This window comes from Epinephelus lanceolatus, chromosome 12 (assembly GCF_041903045.1).
Source record: "Epinephelus lanceolatus isolate andai-2023 chromosome 12, ASM4190304v1, whole genome shotgun sequence".
NCBI classification, from domain to species: Eukaryota; Metazoa; Chordata; class Actinopteri; order Perciformes; family Serranidae; genus Epinephelus; species Epinephelus lanceolatus.
Window position 1 is genome coordinate 38,266,290 of NC_135745.1, and position 15,022 is coordinate 38,281,311.

General features: G+C 39.5%; 1 protein-coding gene across 11 annotated transcripts in view; it reads left to right on the forward strand.

Annotated features, from left to right (window-relative positions):
• Nucleotides 1–14,422, forward strand: part of dtna (dystrobrevin, alpha) — a 38,944-nt gene extending 24,522 nt beyond the window's left edge. For 5 of the 11 annotated variants that reach the window (XM_078173400.1, XM_078173401.1, XM_033650306.2 and 2 more), the window contains 9 exons: nt 2,964–3,077; nt 3,300–3,396; nt 7,279–7,302; nt 9,330–9,489; nt 9,578–9,667; nt 9,749–9,848; nt 10,167–10,281; nt 10,395–10,433; nt 13,252–14,422. In XM_078173400.1, coding sequence (XP_078029526.1) covers nt 2,964–3,077; nt 3,300–3,396; nt 7,279–7,302; nt 9,330–9,489; nt 9,578–9,667; nt 9,749–9,848; nt 10,167–10,281; nt 10,395–10,412 — 718 coding nt within the window. In that variant the 3' untranslated portion in view covers nt 10,413–10,433; nt 13,252–14,422. The remainder of the gene's footprint in view (nt 1–2,963; nt 3,078–3,299; nt 3,397–7,278; nt 7,303–9,329; nt 9,490–9,577; nt 9,668–9,748; nt 9,849–10,166; nt 10,282–10,394; nt 10,434–13,251) is intronic. The other 6 variants (XM_078173402.1, XM_078173403.1, XM_033650308.2 and 3 more) reach the window with 2 other exon arrangements.
• Nucleotides 14,423–15,022: the final 600 nt, after the last annotated feature.

Genomic DNA, 15,022 nt, shown 5'->3' on the forward strand with positions numbered 1-15,022 from the left:
CTCTGCTCTTTAATGTTTTTTCTAAGCAAATTGCAAAGTTAGAAACTAGCTGGTGAACATAGTGGAGTATGTAGAAGTTAAAGCGCAAAATATTTCCCTCAGGAGTTAGTAGCGATGAAACCAGCTGAAAGAGAGTGAATATGGGACTTAAATTCATCAGATGGACACGGATTGATGTTGCTCCGTATCTGTTGACTGTGTTAATAACTGAGGTGATAAAATGTTCACAACTTGTTTCCACTGCCCCCAAGTGGCAAAAACAAATCAGTTATTGCAGGTTTATTTTTTTTCCTAACTTCAGTTTTTACTGCCTTCACACATACCAAGGTGTTATAGTTTGCTAAACTGAATAAAATCAAAAACTGTGTGAAAGAAATAGTTAACTGAAATAAACATGAAAATTAGATTAAAAAAAAAGAAAGGAAACAAACTGAAACAATATTGTTTTCCTCACAAAACTAATTAAAATAAAAACCTAGAGGAAATCTCAAGTTTTAGTTTATATCTTATGTTTTAGTCTTACTTAATTTTGTCACATTTGTCAACACAACAAATATCAGGAGAGATTGGTGGATATGTTTATTGAGACCTGGACGTCTACATGTGAGTCAATTGCCTTGACAAAGTCTCGTGTTGATATTGTAAAACTCATGTTGCCCCTGACAAACATCCCCGTGTTATAATAATAATAAAAAAAAAAACTAAAACTAGTACTGAAACAAATAAAAACTTAACAAAAAGAGACATTTTAAATCAATAAATCTAAAATGAAACAAGCAAACCAACTGTGGAAACCAAATGAAACGAAATTCAGAAAAAGAGAGGGACGACAAACGTAGATCAAAACCTTGTGTCGGGTACTCGTGAATGGGAAACAACAAGATTGACAGCAAGGCAATCCAAAAAATATAGAAAATGTAAAGAAAGAAAGGAAATATTGAAAAGGCCTTTATTGTAGTGGCTAAATCATTGCATCATCATCATTGCAGGTCTTCGTCAGGGCTTCAAAACATTTTGAAAGCCCTAATATTTCCTTCCTTGTTTTCCATATTATTTTGGAGTGCCTGTTTTCTTGTTAAAACTAAATTCAATTGAAAACAAAATTGAAAAACTAATGAAAAATACATAAATATAATAACTCAGATAACTGCAAAGAGGAAATCACAGTTCACAGCTAGTGATGCAGTTTACAGCACTGTTTTCTTATTCAAACTTTTGTACAAAATTTACATTATTGTCAATGAAATTATATAGTCACAGTGATGGGGTCATTTTTTCCATCACATATTTTTCCTGCACTGTATCTAACCACTGTCGACTGTCTGGTGGGTCTGTTTCAAGTTTCTTGTAATGGTCTTCCTGCCAGCGCCAGCTGTGAGTAGGATTTTGACCAAGTAATTATCTCCCTTCAGCGCCACTTTAGTTATATTATATAAAATAGAGCACTTGTTGGAGATTATATTTATATAAAAGAATAATACCTCATTTAATACTGAATTCAGAATGGCTCTATTTTGGGGCAACTCCAGAGGAAGTGTGCGTCTGTATGGCCACATTGCCTCCAGCATGTTCATGCCATAGAGGCTGTTTGCTTTTTATGTTAGGCGTCATAAAGAAACAAATCAGTTTTTTCCAATTAAATTCTCTCTGTTTATGTGAATTTGTGTATATCTGCAGTGAGACACACATATGATGCCATTGTTCTAGTTTAGATTCAAACACGGTCCGATTTGGACAGAGTCCACAGTATGATCATTTGGAAGGTCGTTCCAAGGACCACTGATGGATTAGTGAATGAACCTACTGGGCACAGGCCCAGGGGTTGCCTTGACCTTCACCTGCTGAATGGCTGTCAAATTAACATGAGCCAACCAGGAGACTCAAAATGACCATAGAGAGACACAGAAAGACCAGAAATAGATGCAAAGGAAGGAACTGCAAAGAGACACAAAGTAACTATGAAAACAGGCAAAAGAACCACAAAGAGACATAAAAATACAAAGAAAAAAGACACAGAATTACATTAAAGAAATACAAAAATATCAAAAAGGACACAAAATAAGGAGATATAAAATGACCAAAAAAAGACACAAAATTACACTGAAGAGACACAAAAAGACACAAAATAACCTTAATGAGACACAAAATTACATTAAAGGGACACCAAATGACCAGAAAAGACACAATATTACCATAAAGAGACTCAAAATGACCAAAAAAAAGACAAAATTACCTTAAAGACACACAAAATTACTTGAAAGAGACACAAAATGACCTTAAGGAGATATAAAATGACAAAAAAGACACGAAATTACTTGAAAGAGACACAAAATGACCTCAAAAAGACACAAAATTACCCAAAAAGACACAAAATAACCTTAATGAGACACAAAATTACCCAAAAAGACACAAAATAACCTTAATGAGACACAAAATTACATAAAAGGCACACTAAAGGACCAAAAAAAAGACACAATATTACCGTAAAGAGACTCAAAATGACCTCACAGAGACACAAAAAGACCAAAAAAAGACACAAAATTACCTTAAAGACACACAAAAATACTTCAAAGAAATACAAAAAGACCAAAAGAAAACAGAATTATCTCAGAGATACAAAATGACCAAAAAAGACACAGAACAACCACAACGAGATACATAATGAAGACAAAAAGATGCAGAAAGACCACAAAAGACACAGAATTACCTCAATAAGACACAAAACGACCTCAGGGAGACAAAAGAACTTCAACAAAGAGACACAAAACCACCACAAAGTCTGTGTGTCTTGGGGCCTTTTGCATATGTGTGCCCAGGGGCCCACTGTCCTATAATTCGCCCATACAAGAACATGTAGCACTGTAACAAAATGCAGCTCCTCTGTACTTTGTGTTGATCCAGGGTTATACAGACCAACCATGCCTGAAATATTAACCTGTCTCATTTGTTTATGCCTGTTACAGAGAAATCCTGCAGGAAATTCAGCGGCTGCGCCTTCAGCACGAGGAGGCCTCCCAGCCGCCACCTGACAGGGGTCAGCAGAACCCCACTCTTTTGGCTGAGCTAAGACTTCTCAGGTAACTCTGTCTTCTTTCATCCTGCGGCGTGTTTATAACAGACACGTTTGCTTAGGCTGCACTTGAACGTACACATCGTAATTGCTTACCTTTCCTCCTAGACAAATGAACAGCATATGCTGGAGCCTACAGATGCTCATCATACACGTTTTTTTCTCCTCATTTTGCTGTTGATGTGACATTATGGCATCATCACACTGTACAACTTGTTCCCTCTGTTAGGCAACGCAAAGATGAGCTTGAACAAAGAATGTCTACTCTGCAGGAGAGTCGCAGGGAACTCATGGTGCAGCTGGAGCAACTAATGATGCTTCTCAAGGTACCACAGACGCGCCTTTCATCTCTGTGACTTCACAGCACTCAAATACAGCACACACAGATAAGACGCCTTCATCATTACTGAATGAACACATACTGTTTCCTGTTGGGAATAAAAAGGCTGTGGTAATATTGTTGCAGAATCTTTTGCAGATTATTTACACGAGCATGTGTAGTGTAGCTTGGGTTTTGTGTTTCTTATTTTGAGGCAGGTGATGAGCAATATGGCTGATGATTAATTTCCCTTGTTTTACAATGTATCCCAGCTGTGGGTGATCACTCCAGCTAAAGTAGAGCAAACACTGCACTTTGCAGAGGAAAGAAATGTGAGCAGTTACCCAACATGGCCATTAGAGGGCACACATCTGTAGCAGTCAATCTCTGCTGAGGCCTGTTTTGTCATTTTTCAACCATATATATTAGAGGCAAAGGACATTTACATATGTTATTTAAGATTTTGAGCTATAGGTGAAATATCTGCTGTTGCGTGTCACTAACCTGAGGCCTCATTACAGAAACTTCTAGAGTCTGAATTCCTGTCTTATCACTTGGGATTTGGGGTATTACAGAAACATGTTTCCTAACTGCATTTGGGAAAAAATCCCACCTTATTTTGGGACAGGATTTTGGCTATTACAGAACAGGATTTCCCAAGTTAGGGATCCTAATTAGGATGCCATAGATCCTGTCCTAATTAGAAATTAACTGCCAAAAAATGGCAGCAGTTAGGTCTCCATGGTGACAATGAAAGTGAGGCACAAAATGAAATATAATGATTATAATGATAAATATGTTGATAAATAGTGAATAAATAATTGAGATGAACAATTCTCCCCCACCAACAGGTCTCATGCCTCCGACTTCTCGTACCTTAAACTGAACACCCATGTTTTTACGCTGGTGACAGCCATGGTCAGAGACACTGTGTTTTTTTTAAGATCTTTGGGGGTTTTTTTGCCTTTAATGGACAGGACAGAGTATTAAGCATGAAAGGGAGAGGTGACATGCAGCAGGGGCCTGTGAGCCAGAATCAAGCTCACGACCTCTGCGGCAAGGACACAGCCTTTGTGCATGGGGCGCCTGCTCTACCCACTGAGCTGCCAGGCGCCCCAAGTCGTGAGTACGTTTGTCTGTCCCATTTTCGTGAACGCAGTCTCTCAAGAAGGCCTCGAGGGAATTTCCTCAAATTTGGCACCAATGTCAACTTGGTGATTAGATTGATTAGATTGAACTGATTAGATTTTGGTGGTAAAAGTCACTGTGACCTCACAAAACATGATTTAAGCCATAACTCATAGAAATGTCGAACAGAATAAAATGATGAAGTGATGACATTTTATAACCAGAAGGTCAAAGGTCAGCTTCATTGTGTCATCATCATGTTCTGCAGTAACAATTTTCTAGCCATTAGAGTTGAAAATGTGTGTGAAGCATCCATGTTTTAGAATTTGTAGCTTCTGGGGCATCAGTGGCTTAGTGGATAGAGCAGGCACCCCATGTACAAGACTGTTGCCGCAGCAGCCCGGGCTCGACTCCAGCCTGTGGCCCTTTGCTGCATGTCACTCCCTCTCTCTCTCCCCCTTTCATGCTTAGCTCTCGTATCAATTAAAGGCAAAAATGCCCAAAAAAATATCTTAAAGGGAAATTTCGGTTTATTTCAACCTGTCTCCTATCGTCCTAAATTTGTTTCAAGTGACTAGTGACATAAAAATAATAGTTAGCATGTTAGCCATTAGCCTAGATACAGCCGGGGCGCATAGTAGCGTCAGACCTGTTAGAACGTAAGTGAACGGGCAACCTTCAAGTGCAAAGTTAGTCCACTAAACAAGCTTTTTTTCCACAAAGACCACCTCATATCATTAGGATAAATGTCAGAGAACATATAGAAAACCACATGTAAACGTGTTGTCTTACCTTACCGGTGTGGTGCCATGTTTGTTTACCATTTAGCTCTGCTTTCCAAAGCGCGGCCAAAATATCGCGAGAACAAGCAGTGATCTCATACCGTGCCTGAAATCTCGCGAGCTCTAGATAAAGCCCAGTTGGATACTACTCCAGGTGGAGGTGTCTTGTCCTCGGTCACATCCAGACCTTGAAAATAAGGCTGTAACCGGTCCCATTCCTTGCAACAGAGGCATTCCTCTTCTGTGGGCACTGGGGCACAGCATTCACAGGTACACCACCAATCTTTAGAGCTACGCAGCCTTGCAGCAGCCATTCCTCCTCTCTCGTCCTCGTCCTCCTGTTGCGCCTCTCTCTCTCTCCTCCTCCGTTCTTCAATTTCACGAAGCTCTTCGTCAGCGTATTCTGGCTCAAATAAATAAGGGCGGCCATCAAACTCTGCAAAATCAAATTCCTCCTCCACAAAGTCGAAGTCTGGCAAAAAGTCAGCCATTATTCTATAAATCTTTCATAAAATAAATGAATGAACTTTTCAGGCTACTGTCCGGTTCTGCCTTCCAGCTGCTGCTGCTTGTTCTTGCAATATTTTGGCCTCACTTTGGAAAGCAGAGCTAAATGGTAAACAAACATGGCAGCACACCGGTAAGGTAAGACAACACGTTTACATGTTGTTTTCTATATGTTCTCTGACATTTATCCTAACGATATGAGGCGGTCTTTGTGGAAAAAAAGCTTGTTTAGTGGACTAACTTTGCACTTGAAGATTGCCCGTTCACTTATGTTTTAACAGGTCTGACGCTACTATGCGCCCCGGCTGTATCTAGGCTAACGGCTAACATGCTAACTATTATTTTTATGTCACTAGTGACTTGAAACAAATTTAGGACGATAGGAGACAGGTTGAAATGAACCAAAATTTCCCTTTTAAAAAAAAAAAAAGAATTTGTAGCTTCTTTGCGGCAACATCCATATTTGAAGTATCGTCGACCATCATGGCTACATATGAGTCTGGAATGACATGGATGTAATCTGTGACTGCAGCTTGACTGGTTGGCGAAGGCACACAACCACAAGGCGGTCGTTTTATCGATGATAGCAAGCTAGCTAGCCAATGCTAAGTAAGAGCTGTTGATATTATGGCTCGTCCATCTCGAGTAGCCTACGGGTACATTCTAAATATAGATACAGGCGTGAGAGGACGAGTGCCGATTGATGAATCAAATTTACAGTTATATTTCAGGTTTCGAAGTTAAGATAGAATAGGATGTCTGAGATAGGACAGGAATTACATCTGTAATAGGAAGATAGGACATTTCCTATCTTTGAAAATTTAGTTAAGATCAGACAAGCAGTTATGATACTTTTCTGTAATGAGGTGACTGATCAAAATTAAAACGTTTCAGCAGTTCAGACCTCTAACTCACCTGGTAGATTATGTGCCCTATGTCTATCCTTAGCTATACGATCAATAAAAGGCAGAGGGATGTCGTATGCTGTAAAGCCCTCTGAGGCAAACTGTGATTCGTGATTTTGGGCTTTATCAATAAAATTGAATTGAATTTATTAAGTGCCCTTTCTCATGCACGTTTTTGTAAATGATGTCACACATGGCCTTTTTATCCAAGAGTCCAGACAGACGATTTAAGAGCAGGATACTGATCTTGGGATTATGCTCCATCACACCTGACAAGACAACATGTCTACCCCCCCTCTAAAGAGGATAACCTTTGCTGCGAGAATATCTTCTGCAGCCGACAAGGTGGGAGTTCCTCAAAGCCTCCATATACTGCTCACTATACTGGCTTAAGTGGGGGGGATATCAATCTAATTAGGCTAAAAGGATCAATGTTAATCCATTAAACTTGCATGAGGAAGCCACATGCTTGTCACGTCCTGGAGGAATTACGGATTGGATTTTCTTTTGGAAATACCCGATGTAATGTGGCTGTTGTTTCATGAGCCATAAAATATTGTTTTTCAGTTGGAGGAGGAACGGAAACAAGCTGTAAGTGTGAAAACTGTGAAGCAAAGAGTGGCTGAAATTACACTTGGGTTCAAAATGATTGCATGTTTGGAGGGAATGCTTTGTTGTCGTCTGGTGAACACAATGTATCTCCAAATTTCAGACACAAAGTTTTTCACCCGACGGCAACTGGTGGTTTGGTCTGTGGGAATAATTGGAATAGCTCTCGGAGAGAAAATCTGTTTTAACAGCATGCTGAGTTTTCTGAACAGTACTGACGTGACTCCATTTATTGTCCATCTGTAGCATGTGTGCAGTGTTTGTTACTTACAAAGCTATTGTGGTGTACTTTAAGGACAAATTAGATTCTCTGTTGACCAAAAAAAAAATGTTGAACTGAATGGTTTGTGGCTGTCTTTTGGAGTTTGATTTGAGATTCTTTGCTGTGATTTGAGAGCTGAAATGAAAACAGTTATTTGGTGCATTATTGGTGGACAGTTTGCTTTAATAGGAACCTTTTGACTCGGGTAATGTCACAGTCTTCTTACAGTCTTTTACAGCATGGTTTTATCTGTTAACAATGGCAACACAGACGCACTTGTTAATTCTATGGATATATATCGGTATTAAGATATTACAGTATTTCAGAGTATTTACAAATCCCGAAGGTATGATTTTCAATACCGTAAGAAATACAGATGCTCCTCTTTCCATTAAACTGATATGGAGATGCTGTATTGTAGTGTAGTGCACAACATGCACCACCAGAGGTCAGTCTCTACTGGTGGAAGATGCAGCTGAGATTAGAGACATGGCATCTGCGAGTGGTGGGGATAACGTTACAGGACTGTTACAGGAATTTTGCCACACATAACTTTATCTTGAGATGACTTCTCCCAACTACAATAGCATTTACCATTTACCTGGTGCCAGTATGCCACCTGTTCCTATACGACCAGTACCCACCAGAAATAAATCAAAATGCAGATTTCAGTGCCTCGTTTCAGTGCCAGGTTGTGTGTGTAGCAAGCGTGCAGCTGGGAAAGCGCGTATATGTGACAGTGTTGCGTGACACCAAGGCTGCTGCGTTAACGTTAAATGTTAAGTTCAGGCTATTAGTCGGTAAATAAATGCTACAACTCCTCAAGACCAGAGCCAAGTGCTCATGTCTTGTTTGCTGTCTGCTGATTAAAGTGACAGGAGTTAGCTCTGAAGTTAGCGAGCAAAGTTTGCCTCACATTGGAAACTGACCAGGCTCCCTTAAGGTGGACTGTTAAGGTGGACCACCTATTCTCAATGTAGTGACAATCTCAGCTGCTCCCAAACAGATAATCGAGGAACGCCTGGCTGCTGAATGTCTCCTCAGTTATGGAGACAATTACTGATCCCGAGCAAATTTATTTTGCTGTTATTGTTATTAGTTGTGGTTAAACGCTGTCTTTCCACCTTCCTACACTTGTATTTGCAAAAAAAAAAAAGAGACAAAACACACAATTAATAAAATTAAAGATGAATTTGACTGATAGCATTTTTTTTTATTATTATTTTCAAAATGTCTGTAGATTTCGCAATAAAATTTTTATTGAGAACTCCTTTGGCCACAATAATAGTGTAGTGAAATTCTGATATTGTGCCACAGGGTGTCTACAGGTCCTTAAAGAGTCTTAAGATGTCTTTAATTAAGTTTTCTTAATATTAATATCTTAATATTTCTTAATATAAGGCATTAAAAAGTCAGATTCAATTGGTCTTAAATATTTTTGGTCGCAAAAATTTCTCCAGCCTGACAGACCCAATGGCTGCTTATGATCAATGGACAGACCAAAGAATTGCAATAATAAATAGAAGTTTTGTTTTCTTTTTACAGTAAACATATTAAACTTAAACTCACCCAACTGTTGTTATACCTGTAGACACCCTGGTGCCAGCCTGAGCGTGCAATGCCTACATAACCTGCTGCTGTAACACAAGAATTTCCCAATTTAGGATCAATAAAGCACATCCATCCATCTCTGTAAGCATGTAAAGCGGTGTGTGTGTGTGTGTGTGTGCGTGTGTGTGTGTTGCAGACTCAGGGTCCCGGCTCTCCACGCTCTTCCCCCAGCCACACCATCAGCCGGCCGATCCCCACACCGATCCTCTCAGACTCCGCCGGCACGACCCCAACGCACACACCTCAGGATTCACTAATGGGTGTGGGAGGGGACGTTCAGGAGGCCTTTGCTCAGGGTAACACAGTCGCACAGAGAAAAGCAAGCACCTGGTTATGGATATGTAAAGTTTAGTTGGAAGTGAAACTTTTCTGTGTTTGTTGTAGGTCCAAGGAGAAATCTGAGAAACGACCTGCTCATTGCTGCTGACTCCATCACCAACACAATGTCATCGCTTGTTAAGGAACTCAATTCAGGTAGGAAGCAATGGAAAAAGTTGGTGTTATGCTTTCTGAGTTTTTTGTACAAAGATTAATTTAAAATATGTCATCCCACAGAGGGTGGAAGTGAGACTGAGAGCACTGCAGATTCAGACTTTGGACGTGGTGACCTGTTGGCCACAACCTCTTCAGATCCCTTCTTCACGTATAAACCAAGGTACTCATCACATACACAGCAGGATGTAACTTGCTTTTGTACCATTTTGGAGAACATTATCTTTCATTTCATAAAGGGTGGTCCAGTGTATTCTGTGCTAAAGGAGATAAAAAGGAGGCATTGAAGCACCTTCCTCTTTGACGAGCTCTTGTCACGGCTGCCCCTTCGATACTTCTGGGTCATTTCACCCAGTTAGGAACCTTCCTAAGCAAAAAAGACCATTCGACCGCAGCCCTGTCTTCTGTCACAATACCTCCAGTTTTCAGGTTCACCTCTGATCTCACGTCTTAGCTTAAAAGTGCTCGTTATCTGTCACAGAAGTGCCAGCGCTGCGGAGGAGAGCTTTGAGAACGATCTGGAGCAGCAGCTGGAGGACGAGCTCAAGTTAGAGGAGCTAATGAAGCATAGGCAGGAACCAGACAAAACCTGCATGGTGAGTTTTAGCCTTCTAGGAGAGGGTGGCATATTATTTGTTCTGAGGGATTAAATTACACCTTGTCAGTATTTATTCTGACCTGCTGCGTGTGTTTTGGTTGTGTGGTACAGGTGACGCTGCAGCAGTGACTGTGTTAGTCCAGGTGACTGGTAAGCATCTGAAACAATGAAATATATCCTTTGTGTTACTGTCAGACTTTTACTTTCACTTTTACATGTAGTTCATTATTACAGTGTCTTTTTTAATGACTAACTGAAAACAAAAGTTGTACTGGAGGAGGCACTCGCCCATTTTACAGACAGTGATCAGAAACCTGGATAAGTGTTTGGTCAGGTTTCTATTTGAGTAGGGGAGACCGTGGACAGCTGTAACACTTTTTCCCAATAAATCAAAAATCACTTGGACTGGAATAGCTAACTTGCTAAATTATAAACTTTGATGTGTTGTGTTTGATGTGTGGGGTTTTATGAAATCTGTACAGGCTGCAAAACTGATTGAAATTTATGAACCAGAAATGAACCCTTGCAGCAGTTTTGGGCCCAAACTTGAATTTCCACCGTGAAAAAATTATATTTTATATATTGTAATATTTGTTTTTAATAATAAAGCTGTGGTTCCCAACTGATTCAGCCACATGCTCCAGATTTCTCCTTAGTCGTTAGTTAAAGGTTTATACTGTTTAAAAAATTCAGCGTCATACTTGTGTAGTTTGGTGTCTCTGTCAAGTAGCTATGTGTTAGTCAGTCACTCTAAAGCAGGAAACAGCACTTCAAAATAAAACTTCTGTGGTAGAAATTCACTGGATTTCAAATAAAGATCCAGATAAGCTAATTTGTCCATTCAGAATGGACCCGTGATCAACTTTTGGACCGCAACCCACCAGTTGGGAACCACTATATTAAATCATTTATTACAAGCTAAGGGCCAACATGTTTCCTCACACCACGTCTCCCTCTTCTCTCCCTTACTTTAATAATCTGTCATCTCGTGCACGACAGGTTTAGCAGAGCGGGCTGCACCCCTCGTACATCTAGTGCCCACAGTGGTCCATGGTGATGCTGCGTGCAGATCAGTGTCAGAAATTAGCAAGGGCCACGGGCCATTTGGCCCGCAATTTATCCAAGAATGCCCCCAAAAGCCATGTTCCGGGGGCCAAAATTGCCCCCCAAGTTTTCGAAACAACTATATGTATTTATATTTTTAACAGTATTACAATCTGACATTAAAGTATAATTTTATTTTCATTAAATTAATTTACCGTCACGTCTACAACTCATTTTCCAGACATAATCAACGAGATTGCACTGATTACGTGAGAGCAATCTGACAGAGAAGGGGAGGGGGCTTTGCTGTACCATAATTATAAACTAACCATTTCTTGGGTGATCTGTGTCTACACAATGACAAATTAATGAAAAATTAAGGTAGAATGAATGTTAAATTTTAAATTAACTTACTTCCAGGATTGCATCTAAGGAATTTATAGTAATTTGGCCTTTTTAACAGTAAAAGTAACTGTAATGTGGTGAAACATTAGTACTGCTATCAGTAGATTAATGGTTAAATCATCACATTTAAACTGATTGAATTTGCTTTTCATGTGCTTATTGTTAGAACATAATTACATTTTTTAGACCGTGGGGGCCAAAATTGCCCCCAAAATATTTTGTTAATTTCATACCCTGGTGCAGATGCTCAACGCTGCATGTTACACATTTCTTTCCCATTGCCGGGGAGGAAGTACTTGGGTCAGGGATGATTTTAACAAGGCGTTACGGCCATCTCTGTTGACCAGCCACGTTTTCACCTCATGTCAACTAGCCTGACAGCTTATTTAACACGTTTGTCGTTTCTGTTTTTAGCTTTAAAAAACAGTGATTCTAATAATACTCTCTCTCTGTCTCTGTCTCTCTCTCTCTGTCTCTGTCTCTCTCTCTGTCTCTCTTTCTGTCTCATTGTGTCATACAGATTACTGTTAACTTATTATGTTGATCTGTTCTGTACGACATCTATTGCACGTCTGTCCGTCCTGGAAGAGGGATCCCTCCTCAGTTGCTCTTCCTGAGGTTTCTACTGTTTTTTTCCCCTGTTAAAGGGTTTTTTTGTGGAGTTTTTCCTTATCCGCTGCGAGAGTCCAAAGGACAGAGGGATGTCGCATGCTGTAAAGCCCTGTGAGGCAAATTGTTACTTGTGATATTGGGCTTTATAAATAAAATTGATTGATTGATTGATTAATTGTTTGGATTCCAAGACATTTGATCTCAGGACAGCATCCCAAAAATATGCCTGATAGTAAAGTTAAATTTTACCTTTAAAAAAAACACTTTTGTGTGTAACTTTGTCTGGGAGTTTCAAATGTGGCTTATTTTTTTGTAAGCAAGAAGACAATCTAGCTGAGCATGTGTAGAGTGAGTGTAATCACTCTAAGAGCTCATTTATACTCCCTTTACGCAAGAAAATAAATACGTTTTATTTACACATCCATAACTTCATGTGTCTTTTATGATGGCATAGATACAGCCAGTAGATGGCACCGCAGGGCAGAGCCAAAAGTAAACGGCGGTTGTCTGTGAGGCCATTAAATACATTGTAGTATGTGGACAAAGAATTCTTTTCACCGTATAACTGATTTGTTCTGTTCACCATTTTAAAAATGTCTTCATCATCTCCTACGGTCGTATCTCGCTTAAAATACACTACACTGCCTTCACTATCTCCGGTGGTACTGCTGCGTTTCGTCCATATCCATTAGCTTTTAGAAAATGTGCACAAATATGGACAAAATGAACACAGAATATAGACAGAACGTCTAAATAAATGAGCCTTAACTTGTTTCTGATTGAAGAAATTCAGGGTTTTACAACCATCCCTTGTTACGACTGTCCCTGGTCTCCCCGTCTTCAGGTAGCACATTTGGGATAAGATGTTTGGCGCGTTGCTGTCAGTAACGTTCTGTGTCCTTTACAGGTGAGCAATATGAAAAGCAACAATACACTGGATGAGACGACACTGGGCTGACGGTACAGAGCACTGAAGACATGAGGAATTTAAGTTGAATAAGTGGCCGAATCCAACCATAGAATACATTTATGTAAAGATATATTTTTTAACCAACCACATATTTAAGGTCATACTGTGAGCTGATGTAAAGAGATTAATTAGTGAGCTGTCTATTACACCACAGGTGCCATAAAAACCACACGACTTTGGGGATTTATTTCTTATTTTAGCCTTTTGATATGAGTTGTGAAGCAAATGTACAACTACACTGTTAGTTCAGGGCGGCAAACCTGATTCTTTCAAATTCTTTCTGCAAACAGCGAACCAGGTTTACGTGTTTGTTTGTCTTCTGATTTAAGATACAAACCTGGGTTGGAGGTGAAATTATAGATGGTAAAATTTGCAATATTTTATAAGTGTATAACTCCAGATTTATCCACTAGTCCACTGATTTCTTACTGTTGCTGTCAAGTGGCTTTTGTATTGTTTTTTGACTTGTTTTTCGGCGCAGGCTGATCAGATTTTATTTGATACATTAGTGATTATAACGCACACATGCCTTAGCTGATTGGATGACCTCTCAAATGAGCTCATTCAAACTGTCAATGCAGCATGTAGCTAACAACAAAACACACCTGTCTTCACTGGACAAATGAGGTTAAACTCATTAAATCTGATGCTGGGAGGTGATGAATATGTACGCTGTCTACATATAAACTGTCAATTAGATATAAGATGGATTGGTCCTGAAAGTGTTTTAAGATACAGTGAAAAAGATGTAACACAGAGACTTCCAAATCACTCAAAGTCAAAGGTTTACACTGGTAAGGGCATTGAACAATTTGTGTTTACTGTCAATGGTTTATGAATTACGGTTTTCATTATTTGCCATTGTTTCATTTGTTAGCGTCAATGCTCGCACACACAAGTCTCTGTGTGATTTGCACACCAAACATACACACTCTTGATGTATTTTCTGAGTGTGCGTGAAACTTTATTTGGTCACTTTGGGGAAAAGTGGCAAGCCAATCTAAAATCATAAATGTGTGAAATATATCTAGTTTGATTTTTGAGCAAGTTCATAGCAGTGATTTTGCATGGTGGTGATGCATAATAAAGTGTTGACACAATATCACAATTTTTGCCTATGAACTCCTTTTCTCTTTCTTTTTCCATTCCAGACCGGCACACTTCAATTGGCTTGGTTTGGCAGTGCACATTTATTATCTGTCATAAATGCACTGTTGGCTGCCCTCAACCTATTGTCTATAATTCATCACATAGACCCACCGTCTGAGGTAACATTAAAGCAGCCATCCAGCACTGAATCTCACAGTCATGTGAATATTAGGAGGGAGAATTTTCCTCTCAGGCTTAGGCAATATTAGCAGCATATGAACTGACTTATATTACACTTTATTAGCATTATTAGCAGCACTTTTTAAAGACATCGACACAAGCCCATCATTTTAACACTCAAAAACAGCATTTATCACATGGATCTAAAGCATCTGTCATCAGGTCTTTGCATAATTACCGCAGTCTGTCCACAACATGTCTTTTCTTTATCTCATCTATGTTGCCTCCACTTTATCAGCATAGTTAACAAAGCAGCTGTAACAGAGATCAATTTCACACCAAGCCTCTTCTAGGTATCTTTTGTGTAAGTGCATGACTGCACCCTGGTGTTAAAACATGAGGGATGCAGTTGTGAATTCTGAACATCAGGTTTATTTAA